The sequence below is a fragment of the Leopardus geoffroyi genome, chromosome C1 (genome assembly GCF_018350155.1).
Source record: "Leopardus geoffroyi isolate Oge1 chromosome C1, O.geoffroyi_Oge1_pat1.0, whole genome shotgun sequence".
In the NCBI taxonomy this organism is placed as follows: Eukaryota; Metazoa; Chordata; class Mammalia; order Carnivora; family Felidae; genus Leopardus; species Leopardus geoffroyi.
Window position 1 is genome coordinate 103,523,491 of NC_059328.1, and position 20,293 is coordinate 103,543,783.

The following is a 20,293-nucleotide window of genomic DNA, read 5'->3' on the forward strand; positions in this document are numbered from 1 at the left end:
TATGATGGGGAAGGGTACAAACAGAAATCTGGGCAAATCAAAAATAGCTTATATTTCATAGCAATAAATTAACTTTGCCACAATCATCTCAAATATTCTGGACTTTCTTTTATAAAAATTATCCTGAGTACTCTTACTAATCTGTGTGTGTGTGTGTGTGTGTGTGTGTGTGTGGTGTGAATTTACTGGGCAATGTGAAAATTATATTTAAAAATTTTAATTATTGCTTTGCATTACTGGAAATATAAATAGATGTTTTCCTTATGCGCTCTAAGGGTTTTCACAATCACACTAATTACCCTGGTTTATATTGTACTCATTTTGTTTCCTTGAAGGAAATAAACCCCTAAGGTTGGTCAGCAAAACATTTCATAAGTGCTAACTGTTCTTACCTAATGTGTGTCTCTACTCATTATTTAGTTTGGAAAATCCTAGTTGGATTCAGGCATGTTGCTTCCTTCCAAAGTTAACTCATTGAGTTTTGTTTTATTTTTTGATTAGATGGGTTGTACTGAACTTATTCTAATCTTTAAAGAAAAACATACCTCTTTTAAGCTAAATTCAGCAAGATTTTTTTCAAGTTGGCCACTTTTGTTTTTACAGCCAGTCTATAAAACCTCATCCTCAATCTCTTTTTCTTACAAAATATGTCCTCACTTAAAAGTGGAGAGAAAGCTCATTATCATAAAGCAGAGGGTTTGAGATTGAGATTCCCTATTCATATGCAATAGCATGTAAATTCCAAGAGGCAAGTGTCCAGAGTATCCCATAAACTGTAGTGTATAAGTGGTGCTTGTTAATGGTGGGTTTTGATGAGGAGAAAGATGATACACCACTGTTACCACATATAAACCGCATGAGCATGAGGAATATAGAAATGAAATAGATGTCACTCCTCACTCCATCCTCCTGGCCTAGACTAGCCAGTTGGACCAAGAAAAAAAAGTTATTATGGTTCTGATTCTACTGCGTGTGTGTGTGTGTGTGTGTGTGTGTGCGTGTGTGTGTGTGTAATGCCCCATCAAAATGTTCCTCAGGAATGGATTCAAACCATATTTTAAAACATTTAAAATATGCAGTATATACAGCTTCAGGGACCATATTGTTTAAGTCCCTAAACATTAAAAATTCACCTTTACAATTTAGTTATACACAGATCATACCTCAATTTCTCTTTGTGGGGCCACTTCTCATGAAGGATTTCATTTCTTCCTATGAATAAATCTAACTATTTACCTATAAGAGAGTGTTTACCTCTACATTTTTAATATTGTGAACTAAGAGAATGCATGTAATTGATTTTTAATGAAGAGAAATCCATCTATGCAGTTGATAGAGAAAATAAAGAATAGTACACATGTATTACATAAAGGTTTTCTAAGAGGACACACAGATGGAAAGGCCAACCCTAATGTTGCTTTACTGTGAAGCAATGCCCACAGCTAACCTAGAGAGGGTGATGAGTATAGGTAAACCTCTGTCTTGGATACATCTTTCACCATACTCCCGGTGAACTGTGGGGATTAAGAGTGTCCCATCTAGACTTCTCTTCTCACTCCATCTATTCTCTTTGGTTGATTTCATGTACACCTATGTATTCAACAGCCACCTTCAAAACAATGATTCCCAAATCCATGTGTAGACAGGTCTACCCTGTCTCCTGAGGACAAATCTTTCTTTCAAGTGCCTGTTGGGTATTTCCACGTGGAGATCCCACAGGTACCTAACACTCAACATTACTCAAATCCTAATCCACTATCTCCTCTCCCCATACCTGCTGTACCTCATTCATTTCATGTTTTATTTAATAATCCCTGTCTGCCCAAACTGATTCAGTGCCTTCACCACAACCTCACCACCCATCATATTCAAAGTGCTCCAAACACAGCTCCTTCTCTGTGTACTATTGCTTCATGGATTTTCTCCAACCTTCCAAACCCCTATGCTTCTGTTACAGACCATTTCATTTTGATCTGGTTTTAGTTCTCAGACTACTCTCTTTGACTGAACAACAGTGTTTTAACTGAAGGCACATAGACTATGAAGGACTCTGGAGGTGGGTTTCACAATTGTATGACTCCATCGAAATGACATGGACATTTCTGTGCATAGGTACATATTTATCTTCTAGATCTACAGATTTTTATGCTTTTCAAAGCTGAATATTTTCTAAAACCTAGGCCATTACCTTCCAGATGTTGCCTGCTTCCGGTCTGCCCTAACTAGAATGTGGTCTATGGGCCGTTGTTAATACTCTGCAATCATTCCTACCCATTCTCACACCAAAGCCTGGCTTCCAGATGGCCCAGACATCTAGACTCCATGCTGCTCCATAAGGGAAAAGATATTTTCTGAGACCCTGTTGGAGGACTGCTCAGGTTTTTTTCCCCTAAGGAGTTTGCTCAGAGGGTAGATCTGATACAGCCTCTACATGCCAGTCCTGTTCCCTAAAGGCAGGTGATTCCCCTACACATTCTCTGGGTTAACTAATGAGGTTGTGCTCGAAGTGAAAACCACTAGGTTGCTTAGAATTAATGGAGGGGTTTGTTAGCAACCAGACAAGGTTGACCTACCAGCTCCCCACAGCTAACAGGAATCTCCAGGGTTTGGGGATACAACTGCAGGTGAAGGGCTCTCAGCAGAGTTCAGAACCTTGCAACCTTCCTTCCTCCAGTAGCAACACAGTTCTCAGGAAGGTTCACTAGTGTTCTAGAGACCTCTGGGTCCTTTCTCCTATAAACATAAGGACAGCACAAGTACTCTGAGTTTGGTTGGCCTTGGCTGGACAGACCCATGTCTATTTTACTTGAAATTTCTGCCACCAACACGATCTGGGATACCAATCTGCCATCTTTTTGCTTATGGGACAGTGTACTCACACATGGCACCTCCCCCAACAACAACAACAACACACACACACACACACACACACACACACACACACACACAAGTGAGTATGACCTCCAAATTAATCATTGTGAGGAGAGTGAATTATGTTTGTATATGCCTGAAGGGGCAAGACTGTAGGCAGGAAAACAATTTGAAGGCAGTTACAATAGTCTAGGTAAAAGTGATAAGGTACTGAACTATAATTGTGGTAGAGAGAAAGTAAAAAAGATAAGAAAATGGAAAAAAAATATTTAGGAAGTTTTAGTGATTGGTTGGACCTGGGTGTGACCAATACTGAAATGAAAATTGCATATAAAATACCTCCTGCTTTTATCTTTTCCATATTTTATTTTTAAAAAGTGAATATTTCACATATAGTAAAATGCACAAGTCTTAAGTGTGCAGGCTGATGAATTTATATATATATATATGCACCCATGCAACCACTATCCAAATCAAAATATAGGCCATTTTCCTTATTTTAGAAAATTCCTTCATACTTTTTTCTCATCAATGTCATCCAGAGGTAACTACTATGAATGTTCACGTTGTGGCCAGAGATTAGTTTTGCCTATTTTTCCACTTCCTTTAAATGGAAAATACAGCACAAATTCCTGTATGTCTGTCTTTTTTCATTAAAGAAAAGTGTTATAGATTCATCAGTGTTTATACGTGTGTCAGTATTTAAAATAACTGTGTAGTATTCCATTGTATAAATACACCACACTTTTATAACCATTCTCTTATTGATAGGCATACTATTTATTTCCAGTTTGTACTACTAGTAAAGAAATTTGTTTTGAACAAGTCATTTTATGATCATATATACCCACTTTTCTTGGGGGTATACCTAGGAGTAGATTTTCTGGGTCATAGAATAATGTATATTTGAAAAAACTTACAAATCATTTAAAAAAGTGGTTGTATAGCGTTCCACTTTCAACTCAGAGATTTAGAGATCCAAGAAAAGTATTGCTTTCAGCATCACCACAATAACAGTAAAGCTGGACATAATGAAAATGAATGACTTTTCATGAACCCATTAGGGAATTGAGGTTTCAAGGCAAACACTAAATGGAAAACTGGGGAGATATAGTCTCTTACAGAGGAAATAGGATACATGCATTTTTATTTAACTTGGAGCAGAAGCCATCAGATACCATATAAGCTGATAAGATTCAGCTTCTTTGTGAATTTATTTTTTAAATGTTTATTTATTTATTTTGGGAGAGAGAGAGAGTGCAAGGGAGCATGAGTGGGAGAGGGGCAGGGAGAGAGGGAGAGAGCAAATCCCAAGCAGACTCCATGCTGTCAGCACAGAGCCTGATGCAGGGCTTGATCTCATGAACTGTGAATGAGATCATGACTTGGGCTGAAACCAAGAGCTGGACACTCAACTGACTGAACTACCCAGGGGCCCCAAGATTCAGCTTCTTTGTGAATTTAATGAATGTTAAACACTAAATGTGGGCTAGTATGTGAGTGTGAAGTTCCTGGGGGCCATAGACAAGAGGTTTTCAACATCTTGCTTTTCCTCCATGAACTCCACTATATACTCACAGTGAAGGCCAGGAAGTGTTCTGAGAAAATTTCAAACCTAACAGGGATATCTGGGAGAAGACTGTGGGAGGAATAGCCGTTGCTGTGAAAACTTCTCCCAAACTCATTTACCACATTTTTCCTACAGAAGTAAAACTGTAATCTGTAGGGTAGAAGCAACAACAACAAAAAAACCTGTCACCTTAAGACACTGTGGAAAAACACTGCAGCTGGAGAAGGCACAGAGACAAAAAGCTTCCCCCTCAGGTAAGTGCAGGAATATGTGTTAGGCCCTGCTGGGGACAGGCAGAATCACATGTGAAGGCCACATCCCCAAGATCCAGGTTCACAGTACCCAAAACTAAGACTTAACCAGAACATCAGAGAATACTTCTCTTCTGTTCCCCACAAGCCCACTAAAAAATAATAAATAAAACTAATAGTTGAATACAGCTGGATAATCTTCATGAAACAGATTATCTCCGGGGTTGGTGTAAAAAAAAGAATCCAAAACCAAGCAGGGGGTAAAAATTGAGAAAAATAAAAACTCTGGTAAACTTGCCTAAGCCCTAAGCTCAAGATATCACTAGAGAAATTTGAAACCTGCAGTGCACTGAGGGTAACAATAGCAATAACAAACCAAATTAGCCTAGCTCCTCACTAGATTAATTCAAACTTCTACACTAAAGGCCTAGCAGAAGGGTGGACATGCTCATCTCCAAGCACCACTACCCCCCCCCCCCACCCCACACAAATGTACTTCAGTCTCTACTATTCTGTACAACATTTCCAGTTTCCACAAAAAGTTATGATGTATACAAAAGGGTAAGAAAAAACACAGCCTGAGAGGACAGAGCAAACATCAGAACCAGACTCAGATATGACAGAGATGTTAAAACTATCAGACAAGGAATTTAAAACTACTATGATTAATCGGTTAAAGGATTCAATGGGAAAGGTAGACAACATGCAGGATCAGACAGGTAATTTCAGCAAAGAGATGGAAACAATAAGAAAAGATCAAATGGGGGGCGCCTGGGTGGCGCAGTCGGTTAAGCGTCCGACTTCAGCCAGGTCACAATCTCGCGGTCTGTGAGTTCGAGCCCCGCGTCAGGCTCTGGGCTGATGGCTCAGAGCCTGGAGCCTGTTTCGGATTCTGTGTCTCCCTCTCTCTCTGCCCCTCCCCCGTTCATGCTCTGTCTCTCTCTGTCCCCAAAATAAATAAACGTTGAAAAAAAAAAAAACTTTAAAAAAAAAAAAAAGAAAGAAAAGATCAAATGGAAATGACAGAGAGGGAAAAAACAGTGACAGAGATAAAGGATGCCTTCTATGGGCTCATCAACTGAAAAAAACAATCAGTGAACTTGACAGTGTGATAAAGAAATGACTCGGGGAGCCTGGGTGGCTTAGTCAGTTAAGCGTCTGACTTCAGCCCAGGTCATGATCTCATGGTTCGTGAGTTTGAGCCCCACGTCAGGCTCTGTGCTGACAGCTCAGAGCCTGGAGTCTGCTTCGGATTCTGTATCTCCCTCTCTGTCTGCCGCTCCCCAGCTCATGACTCTTGATTTGGGCACATGTAATGATTTCAGGGTCATGGGATTGAGCCCTGTGTTGGGCTCCACACTGACTGTGGAGCCTGCTTAAGACTCTTTCTCTCTCTCCCTCTCCCCCTCTCCCCACTTGTGCTGTCTCTAAAATAAAAAAAAATAAGTAAATAATAAAATCTTTTTTTAATTTTTTTATTTAAATTTTTTTTTTTTTAATTTTTTTTTCAACGTTTATTTATTTTGGGGACAGAGAGAGACAGAGCATGAACGGGGGAGGGGCAGAGAGAGAGGGAGACACAGAACCCGAAGCACGCTCCAGGCCCTGAGCTGTCAGCACAGAGACCCATGCGGGGCTCAAGCTCATGGACCGTGAGATTGTTACCTGAGCTGAAGTCGGACGCTCAACTGACTGAGCCACCCAGGCGCCCCAATAATAAAATCTTTAAAATAAGTAAAGTTATACTAACTCTTGAAATATGGAAGTATAAGTTACCCAACTTTATTTTTGTTCTTCAAGATTATCTTGACTATTCTAGATCCTTTGAATTTCCATATATATTTTAGAATCAGGTTGAAATCTTCTCAAAATGGATTACTGAAAATTTTATTTGGACCGTATTTAGTCTGTAGGATAACTTTTTCTGTAATTTGTCTCAGCAATATTTTGTACTTGGACAATGAAGAGATCCTATACACTTGTTGATAATTAAAGCTATTGCAAATGGTATTGTTTTAAATTACATGTCCAGTGTTTGTTGATTACAGAAATGCAATTGACATTTGTATATTGACTTTTCTTCCTGAGATGTTTAAAATATTTCTTGGTTAATTCCTTTTGATTTTATACAGACAAAATTATGACATCTGTAAATAAAGGCAGGTGGACATCTTTATTTCAATTAGTTATGCCTTTTATTGTTCTTCTCTTATTGCATTGGTTAGAACCTCTGGTATAATTTTGAGTAGAAATGATAAAAGTGGACATCCTTGTTTTGTTTTATATATTATGTAGAATATGTCATAATTAAGTATGATATGTGTACGGTTTTTGCAGATAAATTTTAGCAGATTAAAGAAGTCCTCATTTATTGTTTGTTGGATTCTTTTGTTATAAATGGGTGATGAATTTTGTGAAATATATTTTGCCAAATGTGAACATTGAGATGTTCACAGCTTTTCTCTTTTATTTTATTAATATGAGGATGGCAAAGTGGAAAACCAGTTACATTCCTGGGGTAAACCATAACTGTTCATAGTGTTGGATTTGGCTCTATAATATTTTGTTCAGAATTTGTGTGGCAATGTCCATGAAAGATATTAGCCTGTAATTTTCTTTTATTATAAGGAACTTATCACATTTTGGTGTCAGGATTATACTGTTATCATAAACCAATTTGGGGGTGCCTGGGTGGCTGAGTTAGTTAAGTGTCAGACTCTTGGTTTCAGCTCAGGTCATGATCTCAGGGTCGTTGAGATTGAGCCCCACGTTGGGCTCCATAATAAGAGTGGAGCCTGCTTAAGATTCATTCTTTTCCCCTTTCTGCCCCTCTCCCATGCACACATGCATGTTCTCTCTCTCTCAAAAACAAACAAACAAACAAACAAACAAAGAAATAAAGTTGGAAAGTATTCCTTCTTCTTCTATTCTCTGGAGCATTTTTGTAATATTGTACTTTTTCTTCATAAAATGTTTGGTAGAATTCACCATGAAACCATCTGGGCCTGGAATCTTCTTTTTGGAGAGGTTTCAAATTATAGATTAAATGTCTTTTAATAGATATAATATTATTTAAATTTTATATTTCTTATGTCAATTACTTCACATATTTTAAAGAGTTGTGTTTTTCAAGAAATTTGTCTATTTTAAGTTGTCAAATTTAATGTAATAAAGTCATTACCACTATTTTATTATTTAATTAATGTTTGTGGTATCCCCTTTTTCATTCCTGATTTTTGTAATTTGTATTTTCTCTTCTTTTTCTTTGATTAGTCTTCCTTGGGATATATCATTTTATTAGCAAAGAACCAAATTTTGGCTTCATTGATTTCCAGTTAGTCTGTTTTCTATTTTATTAATTTCAGGTCTTTATCTTTTAAATATTTTGGGGGATTTAATTCTATATTCTATGTCTAACTAATGAGTTAATAACACTTCTATTCAATAGGGGTGAAAGCCTAGATCATTATTTTAAACACTTCTTATTTATCTATTTATTTATTTATTTAATTTTTAAATTTATATCCAAGTTAGTTAGCATATAGTACAACAATGATTTCAGGAGTAGATTCCTTAAGCCCCTTACCCATTTATCCCATCCCCCCTCCCACAATCCCTCTAGCAATCCTCTGTTTATTCTCCATATTTAAAAGTCTTTTATGGTTTGTCCTCCTCCCTGTTTTTATATTATTTTTGCTTCTCTTCTCTTACATTCAACTGTTTTGTATCTTAAATTCCTCATATGAGTGAAGCCATATGATATTTGTCTTTCTCTGACTAATTTTGCTTAGTATAATACCCTCTAGTTCCATCCACCTAGTTACAAATGGCAAGATTTCATTCTTTTTGATTGCTGAGTAATACTCCATTGTATATATACACCACATCTTCTTCTTTTTTTATTTTTTTATGTTATTTTTTATTTTTTAATTTTTAAAAATTTACATCCAAACTAGTTAGCATATAGTTAAACACTTCTCTTCTAATAAGGTATTAAAAACTATAAATTTCCCTCTAAGCATTGCATTAGCTGCACCACCAATTTTTTGATTAGCTATATTTTCATTGTCATTACATTCAAAATATTTTCTACTTTTGTTATGACTTTTTTGATCCATAAGTTTGTAGAAATGTTTGCTCAATTTCAAAATATTTGGGGATTTTTCAGAATTCTTTTTGTTATTAATTTCCAATTCAATTCCATCATGGTCAGGAAACACTCCATATCATCAATCTTTTTAATTGTATTGAAACTTGCCCAGCATATGGTATACTTCAGTGAATGTTCCATGTGCATTCACTAGAATGTTTATTCTGAAATTATTGGATATAATGTTCTATAAATGTCAGTTGTGTCAAGGTGATTGTGTTGTTTAAATATCTATTTTACTGAATTTTTTGTCTACTTATTCTATAACTTTTAGTGAGAGAGGAATATTTAAGTCTTTAATTATGACTGTGAACTTGTCCAACTTTTTTGTCAATATTTTGAAATTATGTTACTAGATGCTTTTATACATTTACAGTTGTTATGTCTTCTTGATGAGTGGATCTTTTTATTATTATAAAATATTCCTTTTTACTTTAGGCAACCTCTCTATCTTAATGATATATTTGTTACCATCCTTTTACTTTGAACATATCCAAGATCTTATATGTAAAGTACTATATATATATATATATATACATATATATATATATATATACACACACATATATACTTTATATATATATGTATATATATATATATATACTTTATATATGTGTGTATATATATATATTATATACTTTATATATGTGTGTATATATATATATATATATATATTTGACTTATAAAGTATACAAGTATACTTTATCACACAGGGGATATAGTTGGTTTATTTTAAAATCCAGTCTGACAGGGGCGATTAGGTGGCTCAGTCAGTTGAGTGGCCGATGGCTCAGGTCATAATCTGATAGTTTGTGAGTTCAAGTCCCACACTGGGCTTGCTGCTCTCAGTGCAGACCCTTCTCTAGATCCTCTGTCCCCCTCTCTCTGCCCGTCTCCTGCTTGTACTCTTTTAAAAATAAATTTCAAAAACATTTAAAAAATCCAGTCTGACAATCTGTTTTTTTTATTGGAATGCTTAGTCCCTTTATTATTTTCTGGTAATACCAGTATGATTTAATTCAAAGTCTAGTATTTAACTACCTTTTTTCTATTTGTCCCTTCTAATCCTTTGTGCCTTCTTTTGAACTGAGTTTATATTTTTATTTTATTTCATTTCATCTCCTCTGTCGGTTTTTGGATATATTTTGTATTATTTTTTAGTGCTTACTGTATGTATTTTATTATACATTGTTTACTTAATACAGTCTATTTTGAATTAATACTTTATAACAATATATAATGCAAGAACATTACAAAATATTTTACCACTTTTTCACCCACCTTTGTGTTGCTATTGTTATATATTTCATTTCTACTTATGTTACAAGCTCTCTAATGCATGCTATTTTTTTCTCTAAATGGTAAGAGTCTTTTTAAATTATTTTTATTTTTACATTATTTATTTTTGAGACAGAGAGAGAGAAAAGAGAGGGAGAGGCAGAGGCAGAGTGTGAGCAGGGGAGGGGCAGAGAGAGAGGGAGACGTAGAATCTGAAGTAGGCTCCAGGCTCTGAGCTGTCAGCACAGAGACCAAGGCAGGCCTCAAACTCACAGACCACAAGATCATGACCTGAGCTGGTCAGACACTTAATTGACTGAGCCACCCAGGAGGCCCTTTAAATTATTTTTTAAAATGTTACATTTGCCCACTTATATTTTTGGTTTGAGTACATTTTTTTATTATTCCATTACAGACATGAACTTTTTTATTTCAATTCCTATTTTAGACGTGAAAATATTAAGCAAAGAGAATAAGTAACTTACCCAAAGTCCCATGCTTTAAGGATTACAGAGATGAGTTTTGTTCCAAAGAAATCTAACTCCAGAGCTCACAACTTAACCAGTGTAGTAGGCTATCTGTCATTAATGAATGCATTTGAAACAAGCTTCTGGGCTCTAGTTTGCAAAGGACTTTTCTATAGCCTTGGGTGGTGCCCTAGAAACCTGTTTGCATAATCATATTGCTAGAAATTTTACTAAAGTAAAACATTTTCACATTAAAAAAAAAAAAAAAGAAAGCCCCCAGGGGTGCCTGGGTGGCTCAGTCGGTTGAGGTCTGGCTCTTGATTTTGGCTCAGGTCATGATCTCACAGTTTGTGGGTTCGAGCTCTGGATCTGTGCCGACAGCGCAAAGCCTGCCTAGTATTCGTCTCTCCCTTTCTCTCTGTTCCTCTCCCACTCACTCTGTCTCTTTCTCTCCCTCTCGAAATAAATTAACATTTTAAATAAATAATAAAATAAAATAAAATAAAATAAAAAGAAAACCCCAAAATGATATGTTTTAGGACTTGGCAAATCTGGATCTTCCTTCTGAAGCCATGTGAAATAATCTGAACTTCATCTGATAGAGAATGTAGGCCAATAAAGGATTTTAAGATAGAGAGGGGCTAGATATATTTTAGGGCTTAGAGACATCCCTGCTTTCAATAGGATAGCATCCAAGAAGATGATTTCCAGTTTAATGTGGATTGAACAGAATTGTAGGGAGGCTGCCCTTTAGGTTACAGAGCAAGATTGCTGATTAAGTAATCTGATAAATCCTTCTACCCCTTAATAGTTTGAAGAATCAGGTTTGGGAATACATTTAAAAGCCAATCAAGTAATATATATCAGTGGGTTCTAACAGGCTAGCTTTTGCTGTAATAGATAACCTATATGAGAGAAATAAAAATAAGCTAGGTTTTATCTTTATTTTGTTAGTAATGAGGATTATTTATTATATAAAAAGCCAATGCAGAGTAAGATGTTAAAATTCCCAATGTGTAGGGGTGCCTGGGTGGCTCAGTCAGTTAAGCGTCCGACCTCGGCTCAGGTCGTGATCTCACTGCTTGTGGGTTTGAGCCCCGGGTCAGGCTCTGTGCTGACAGCTCAGAGCCTGGAGCTTGCTTCAGATTCTGTCTCTGTCTCTCTGCCCCTCCCCGACTTGAGCGCGCGCACGCACGCGCGCGCGCTCTCTCAAATATAAATAAACATGAAAAAAAAAAAAAAAAAAAACCAACCCTAAATTCCCAATGTGTAAAGTTTTCCACTCTAAAGAGTAAAATAGACTGTTAGGCACAATGGGCTGATATTCATAGGTTAAGAGAGAGATACATTGAAGAATAATTGAGTGTAATTAGGCAAAATGGAAAAGAATTAGACTAGATTTTCTCTCAGGAAATATGAATTCCATAACCACCTAGAAGAATAGATTTATGTATTCATTCAACAAATATTCATTGAGCACAAGCTGTACGCCAGGTTCTCTCTCTTAGGTATTAGGGGTAGAGAATGACCAAAGCTGAGCCCCTGGCCTCATAGAGCTTATACAGAAGCGAATAGATCAATACTTTCATGTCAAGTGTAGCGTAAGTGCCACAGAAAGAAGTAAATAAAGCAGGGTAAGGAGGTAAAAAGTGATGGGACTGTTATTTTAAATAGAAGAGTCAGAGAAAGCATCCCTGAGGAGGTAACAGTTCACGAAAAACCTCAATGAAAATAGAAACTGGGACATGCAGATATCTGGGGGAAAGTATTTCTGGCAGAGGTAATAGCCAGTACAAGCCCTTGAGATCGGAAGGTCTTTGCTGTGGTTAAAAACAGAAAGCAGTCCTGCGTAGCTCAGGCTAAGTGAGCAAAAGGGAAGAACCGTGGAAAGTAATGTCAGAAAGGCAGTCAGAGGTCAGGTCCCATATGCTTTGTGATCTTTAGATTTCATTCTAAGTGAGATGGAAAAGCTTTGGAGTGTTTTGAGTTTAGGAATGGCATGATTTAGCTTACATTGTAAAAACACGCTCCAGCTGCTGCTGTGTGGAGACAGATTAAATGGGAACGGGGATGGGAAGAAAGTGAAGGTCTGCTGCTGTTGTTGAGGCAAATGAGAAAATGGTAGCTTGGATGGGGGTGTCAGTAGCGACTGTAGTGAAAAGTGATCATATTTGTAAAATTTGGAAGGCGGAGTCAAAGAAAGTATTTTATCTTGAAAAGTTTTTGTATGTATTAAAAATAATAGCTGTGATAACTACAGTTGATTGAACACCTGTCACATACAAGGCACATTACTCATATTATCTCAGCTACTTCTTCCAAAACCCTGGTATAGACACTATTAATATGAGAATGCAGCCAGCAAACTGGGAAACAGAGTCAGCTGATTTAGCCACCATCTACAGCTGGTAAGAAGCAGGATTTGAATCCACATCTATGTGGCTCAAGATATCTCACCTCCAAGAATGAAAAAGGTGCAGAAACCATAGTTCAACGGCTGTGAAACTGTCAGATGGATAAGTTAACAGAAAGCTAGTAATTGTATCAATTATTTTTTCAGGAAGCATGCAATGTTTGAGGATTAATCTTGGTTTAATAAAGTTTACTTCAATAAGGTAATAAGATACCTTTAATAAGGTAACATACCTAAGTATATATGATTACTTAAACGTTTTCACATCTTTTAAGACCTGAAAAGATAATAATCCAACTGACTAAAAAAAAACAGTGTATTTAAAAACACAGAGACTTAAACATTTACTCTGAAGAGATAATCAGATATGTCATATATATTTTTCTATGAAAAAGCCCATTCCAATATTTATAATAGTAAAGAAATGGAAGCATCTGAATGTTTAATCAAAGGAGAGATATTAAGTTTATTTTGTTTGATGAAATGCAATGCATACCTGAGAAATTGGGCTTTCACTATTTTTGACTATTTTTAAAATAGTGGAAAAATATACACAATAATCATCATTTTAGCCATTTGGAAGTGTACAATTCAGTGACACTAAATATATTCACAGTGTGTATAGCCATCACTTCTATCTACACCCCAAACTTTTTCATTGTCTTCAGTGTAAACCCTGAACCCTTAACAATAACTCCCCCCAATTCCACCCTCCTTTCAGCCTCTGGTAATCTTTACCTTCTGTCTCTATGAATTTGCCTGTTCTAGGCACATGATATAAGTGAAATCATACAATATTTGTCCTGTGTCTGGCTTAGCATAATGTTAGCATAGTGTTTTCAAGATCCATTCATGTTGTAGTGTATATCAAGATTTTGTTTCTTTTTATGGCTGAATAGACCATTGTATACATATACCACATTTTTTGTTTATCCTGTCATCGGTTGATGGACACTTAGGTTGTTTTTGGCTATGGTGAATAATGATGCTATGAACACTGGTATACAAATATCTGTTCGAGTCTCTGCTTTCAATTCTTTTAGATACATATTAAGGAGTAGAATTGTTGAGTCATATGGTAGTTCTATGTCTAACTTTTTGAGGAACTGGCAAACTGTTTCCCACAGTAGATGCACCATTTTACATTCCCATTAGCAATGCATGAGGGTTCCAATTTCTTCATACAATCACTAACATATATTATTTTCCATTTTCTTCATTATAACCATCCTGATAGGTGACCTCATGCTTTTGATTTGCATTTCCCTAAAACTAATGATATCAAACATCTTTTCATGTTCTTATTGGCCATTTGTATTTTGCCTTTGGAGCAATGTCTATTCAAGTCCTTTGCTCATTTTTAAATTGAGTTCTTCTTTTGATTATGGTTAGATTATAGGAGTTCTTTATATATTTTTGATGTTAGTCCCTTATCAGGTATATGATTTGCAAATATTTTCTCTTATTTTATAGGTTGTCTTTTTTACTTTCTTGATAGTGTACTTTGATGACACTTTCTTAATGTTGATGAAGTACACTTTATGTATTTTTTTCTTTTGTTGCCCATACTTTTGGTGTCATATCCATAAAATAGTTGCCAAATCCCATGGCATAAGGATTTTCCCCAATTTTTCTCCTAAGGGTTTTACAGTTTTAGCTCCTAAGTTTAGGTCTTTGATCCATTTTGAGTTAATTTTGTGCACTTCATTCTTTTGCATGTGGATATCCAGTTTTCCTAGAGCTGTTTTCCTCATTGAATGGTCTCAGCACCTTTGTTGAAAATCATTAGCTATATATGTGAGAATTTCTTTCTGGACTCTCCATTCTATTTTGTTGGTTTGTATGTCAGTCCTTGTGCCAGTGCCATACTGTTTTAATTACTGTAGCATTGTAGTAAGTTTTGAAATGAGGAAATGTGGGCCCTCCAGATTTATTCTTTTTTTTTTTTTTTTTTTTCAAAATTGTTTTGGTTATTCAGGGCTCCTTGCAATAAATATGAATTTGAAAACTGATTTTTTTTCTTTTTTTTGTGAGAAAATGATACTGAAATTTTGATAGAGATTGCACTGAACCTGTACATCACTTTGGGTAGTATTAACATCTTAACAATGTTAAGTCTTTTTATCCACGAACATAGGTACCTTTTCAATTAGATATGTATTCTTTAATTTCTTTTAGCAATGTTACAAAGTTTTCAGTGTATACACCTTTCACTTCCTCAGTAAGATTTATTGTAAGCACTTGATTCTCTTAGATATTATTGTAAATGGAATTGATTTCACTTCCTTTTTGGATTGTCCATTGCTAGTGTATGGGAACATAACTGATTTGTGTATGTGTGACTTTGTTGAATTTGTTTATGAGCTATAATAGGATTCTTCTGAACTCTGGTATTTTCTATATATAGGATTATGTCATCTGTGAATGTTTACTTCTTCCTTTCCAATGTGGGAAATTTTGCTCCTAATATTTTATTTTATTTTAAGTCCAGTATAGTTAACATACAGTGTTATCATAGTTTCAAGTTTCAAGTTGTATGGATTCAACAATTCCATACATCATCCAGTGCTCATCACAAGTGCTCCTAATATTTTAAAGGTATAAATAGAGATTAAGATTTACATAACTGCCAACAACAAAAACAAAAACAAACCCACAACACTACATTTGTGAACACCGAAAGGTAGCACTGGCTTTGATTCTGCAGGTGATTAAATTCTTGTTTGTATCTTTCTACATTTAAAAGTTTTTTTGCAATAAAACTTTATTTCTTAGAAAAAAACTGAGATGCTTACCAACAAGGGCAATGTAGGAGGTAGATACTACTAAGACAATGAGACATGAGGCCACACTAATTCAGAGGTTAGTGGTTTATTGTTGGGTTTAACCAAGTCTACAGTTATTTTGATCCACCAGTAGTCATGCAAATCCATGGGAGGTCCATGGGCCTGAGCTGGCTAGATCTGCTGTTTGAGAAGTTGTAATCTCTCTGAAGACACCCCTGCTCCTCTCCCTCCACAATCCAGATCATTCTATATCCAACATCATTTGACATGGGTCTGTAAGTTTATGTTTGGGGGTGTTTTGCATGCATTTTCATTATGGCTTCTTTTTTTCTCATTGTTTTGTAGCTATGATACCACTTGAAATGAACAATCAGACAGATGTCACTGAATTCATCTTCTTGGGATTTTCCAACCACCCCAAACTACAGGGCTTGTTTTTCTTGGTTTTTTTGCTCATTTACCTGACAACACTCCTGGGGAACATGCTCATTATAACAGCCACTAGAATCAGTCCTGCTCTCCACACTCCAATGTATTATTTCCTCAGCAACCTGAGTTTCTTGGACATCTGTTATACATCCACCACCATCCCCGTCATGCTGGTGAACTTCTTCCGGGAGAAGAAGACCATCTCATATGAGGGCTGCCTCTCCCAGATTTTCTTCCTTGTCACATGTGCTGGCACTGAGGGTGTCTTATTGGCCGCTATGGCTTATGATCGCTATGTAGCCATTTGCCACCCTCTTCAATATCCCGTCCTCATGCGTGTGAAGGTCTGTATTTTTTTGGTGACTGGGTCCTGGCTGTGTGGGCTGGTGAATTCTGTGACACACACAGTGTTGGCAGCCACACTGACTCTCTGTGGGCCCAACCAAATCAGCCACTTTCTCTGTGACATTCCTCTGCTCCTGAAGCTCTCCTGTTCAGACACCTCTCTCAATGAGTCTGTGCTTCATGTGGCCAGTGCCACCATTGGCCTGAGCCCCTGTGTGTTTACTGGAGTGTCCTACATACTCGTCATTTCTTCCATTCTTAGGATTCCCTCTGCTCAGGGCAGGAGCAAGGCCTTCTCTACCTGCGCATCCCACCTCACTGTGGTGGTGGTCTTTTATGGAACAGCCAACTTTAACTATGACAGAACCAACATAGGCTACAACCTGGACACAGATATCCTGGTCTCTGTGCTCTTCTGTGTCATAACCCCCATGTTGAACCCCATCATATACAGCCTGAGAAACAAGGAGGTCAAGGGTGCTCTGAGGAAGCTAGCTAGGTAATGTGGGTTCTCGAATGAGATCAGCAATTAAAGTTTTCATTTTGGAAAATTGCTTACACAATAGAAACATGGACCTTCTAGCTGCAGTTACAACAATGCTCTCTTTCTATGTATGATCTTCTGATAATTGTAATGCCCATTCCACCCGGACAAACAGCTATACCTGTGCCAAGCATTTCACACACCATGATCTCAAATGTCCTGTGTTCTCTAAGCCACTGATATCTGAGAACATTTTCATAATCCACCACCCTCGCCCCCCCACACACACACACAATACCCAGTACCAACATATTAAAAAAAAAGCTCATTCCCCATATTCTCCCAATTTAGCAGCACTAGACAACCACTAATCTGCTTTCTGTATCTATGGATATCCCTATTCTGGGTGTTTCATATAAATAAAATCATAAAATAAATATGTGTTTTGTGTGTCTGGCTTCTTTCACTTGGGATGTTTCTAAGTCTCATACATATTGTAGTATCTATTGTTACTTCATTCCTTCTTATTGCTAAATGATTTCTGTTTTATGGATATGCCACATTTTACTTATCCATTCATCATTTGACAGACATCTTGGTTGTTTCCACCGTTTGGCTGTTATGAATACTGCTGCTATGAACATACATTTTTATTTATAATGAGTTTACATCTAAGAGTGGAATTGTGGATCATATGGTAGCTTTATGTTTACCATTTTGAAGAACTGTGAAGTTGTTTTCAAAACAGTGGTGCCATTTTACATTGCTAAGGGCAGTGTATGAGGATTCTAATTTCTCTACTTCCTCACCAACATGTTATTATAGGTTCTTTTTAGTATACCCATCCTAGTATGTGTGAAATACTAAATCACTGTGATTTTGGTTTGCATTTCCCTGAGGACTAATGATTCTAAAGTCTTTAATAAGTACCACTTCTGTATTTCTCCTTCATATATGGAAAAACTCATGTCACTAGAGAAGTGTTTGAGCTTTAGACACTTAACTCTTGACATTGTCTAATGTTTTTATCCTAATTTTGGTGAAGTAAAATACTGCAAAATTTCCAAACTTACATCCCTGTTTGATGGTTCTGCCTTTTTCTCCTTTAAAACACTATATCAATAATGTAATCATCAGGTCATGAGCACTGGCAAGGCCAGAAACCTGGGGACATGAAGACATAAGGATGCTGGTGGGGGAAGAAGGAAGCACCGTGTCCAGGAGAGCAGCCCTAACTAGGAGAAGCTTAGTGCCAACAGAGTAGGTTTTATAGCTCTAATACACCATCCAGTTGCACAGCATAAACTGTCATGGAGTCCAAGTGTAAGGGGAAAACTCCTCATGCTGCATAGAATCCAACCAAATAAGCCCACACCCACACTTACTTACCTCTCTTCATCCTGATGATGATGAGAAGAAGCCAATCTCATAGGTTTCTACCACCCTCAACTTCTTAATAGAAGCAATCTAGTACTGAACTTTACTCATCATTGTCCCTAAAGAGAAAGGACGCTGAACTCCTCATTGCATGCTGGGAAAAGATGATTGCCATGACTTTAATGAACCCAAGAGAGAATTAATTGTTCATCACCTCTGTGCCTTCTATTCAGTCTGCTGCCCTTGAGTTGTGGTTGCACTCTGAGGAATCCCAGAACAGCTGCTTAGAGATTACATGAGTATTCCCAAAAGATTGGTCCACAGGCACTTATAAATGTCCACTCTAGAAAAATGAATTCATTGAGAGATCAAAGAATTTTTGACTCTTGCATTAGGCATTGAGTATGCTCAAGGCATCTCCTGGAATGGCATGTCCTCACCACTAGGCATGGCAGTCAACAGTCTGTTTTACCAAAGAGCATCCTTTCCATTCCAGGATGGAACTAAAGTAGGGAGCAGGAAGTCCTGCTGACAAAGCCAGAAATCCAAGGCTTTCTGTGAGAGTCAGTGGTAAGTAGTTTATTTACCATCACAAATGAGAAAAACTGTGTCCTATGTCAGGATATATCTACCTATTAAGGGCATATTATGAAATATTATGCATATTTTCATTATCATTTTGAAGACATTATGTAATGACATTTTTAATATTTTTCCATGTGTATGTCAATTTCTATAATAGTGCTTATATCAAGAACCAGAGTATAATTACCTTAGCAATTATCTACTCCCAAACCTGAGCGGGTGCCTGAATTCCTTAACGAAATAATATGACTGAAAATTTAGTTTATAGTAAATAATATAGAATGCAGTGTGTCAGTACTCTATTTTTGACAAACAGGACATACAGGAATAATTTTCAGGGAGAAAGGATGGAGTCATTTTTTTATATGGTACATTATAATGTGATAATAGGCACACACAAAATATTTATTTAAATTAATATAATTAAATTTGCATAACACTTCTATTTGGAAACATATTATTCACTAGCTGGACATTCTTACCGTCATGTTGCAACTAACTGATGTTTGGGAGGTTGTACTGAAAGCAATTTATTAACTGTAATAGAGCCCTGAAGTTTGTGAATGATTTCTTTCCCCATAATCCCTGTGTTAGAAATCTCATAGATTCAGGGTTATTCCTAAATGATTTCATTCTCACTCATTTGCCTTTGAGAGGATTTATAGCCTGGGAAAGGAAGAGGCAGAATTGCCGCTGTCTGCATGGAAACAGCCAACGCCACCAAAAGATGGAAACTTTTGTAACCACTGCTCTTACGGGAAGAGACAATGTTAAGATCAGCACAGGCCAAGAGGCCATGCTGCCACATTTATGTGCCCATAGGCTGTTATTTTTCTCAAGTCAGGAAATGTTTGCACCAAAACTGCTGGACAGAAATGTCCTCCCAAGTTCAGCTGAAATGTCCCTTCTTAATTTTTTCTTTCTCTGTGGACCTGACTAGAGTGCTGGATTTTGTATTTTTCCTGTTGCACAGACTTCAGCCTGGGTTGTTGGTGAGAGCAGACTTTACACCTCACGGTTTTGTACCCATTCAGCTTTAGTAGGCAGGGGGATCAGCTGCCATTGGGAGTATCAGGCTTCATGATGGCAGGGTCAAGGACCTAATGTGCCCCTCCTGGAGAGGTCATTGGTGGAAGCCAGCCCCCTTCCATTCTGACAATCACAATCATAAAAAGAAACTCACATTTTAACAATGGCTTTATGTTGTCCATGGGATAGTCTAGGGGAAGGGTGTGATTTCCTGTGAGACCCCTCTTCTCAGATCTAAGACTAAAGACACTGGTTAAG

The 20,293-nt window shown here is 36.9% G+C and overlaps 1 protein-coding gene across 1 annotated transcript; it reads left to right on the forward strand.

Moving 5' to 3' along the window:
* Positions 1-16,059: 16,059 nt before the first annotated feature.
* Positions 16,060-17,081, forward strand: LOC123596690 (olfactory receptor 1052-like). Its single transcript, XM_045475053.1, has one exon. It carries the CDS (start codon positions 16,089-16,091, stop codon positions 17,061-17,063), a length of 975 nt encoding a protein of 324 aa, XP_045331009.1. The 5' UTR covers positions 16,060-16,088; the 3' UTR covers positions 17,064-17,081.
* Positions 17,082-20,293: the final 3,212 nt, after the last annotated feature.

Bases quoted from the DNA above. Each gene is read 5' to 3' on its own strand.
- LOC123596690 (XM_045475053.1), top strand. From the start codon at position 16,089: ATGCATTTTCATTATGGCTTCTTTTTTTCTCATTGTTTTGTAGCTATG.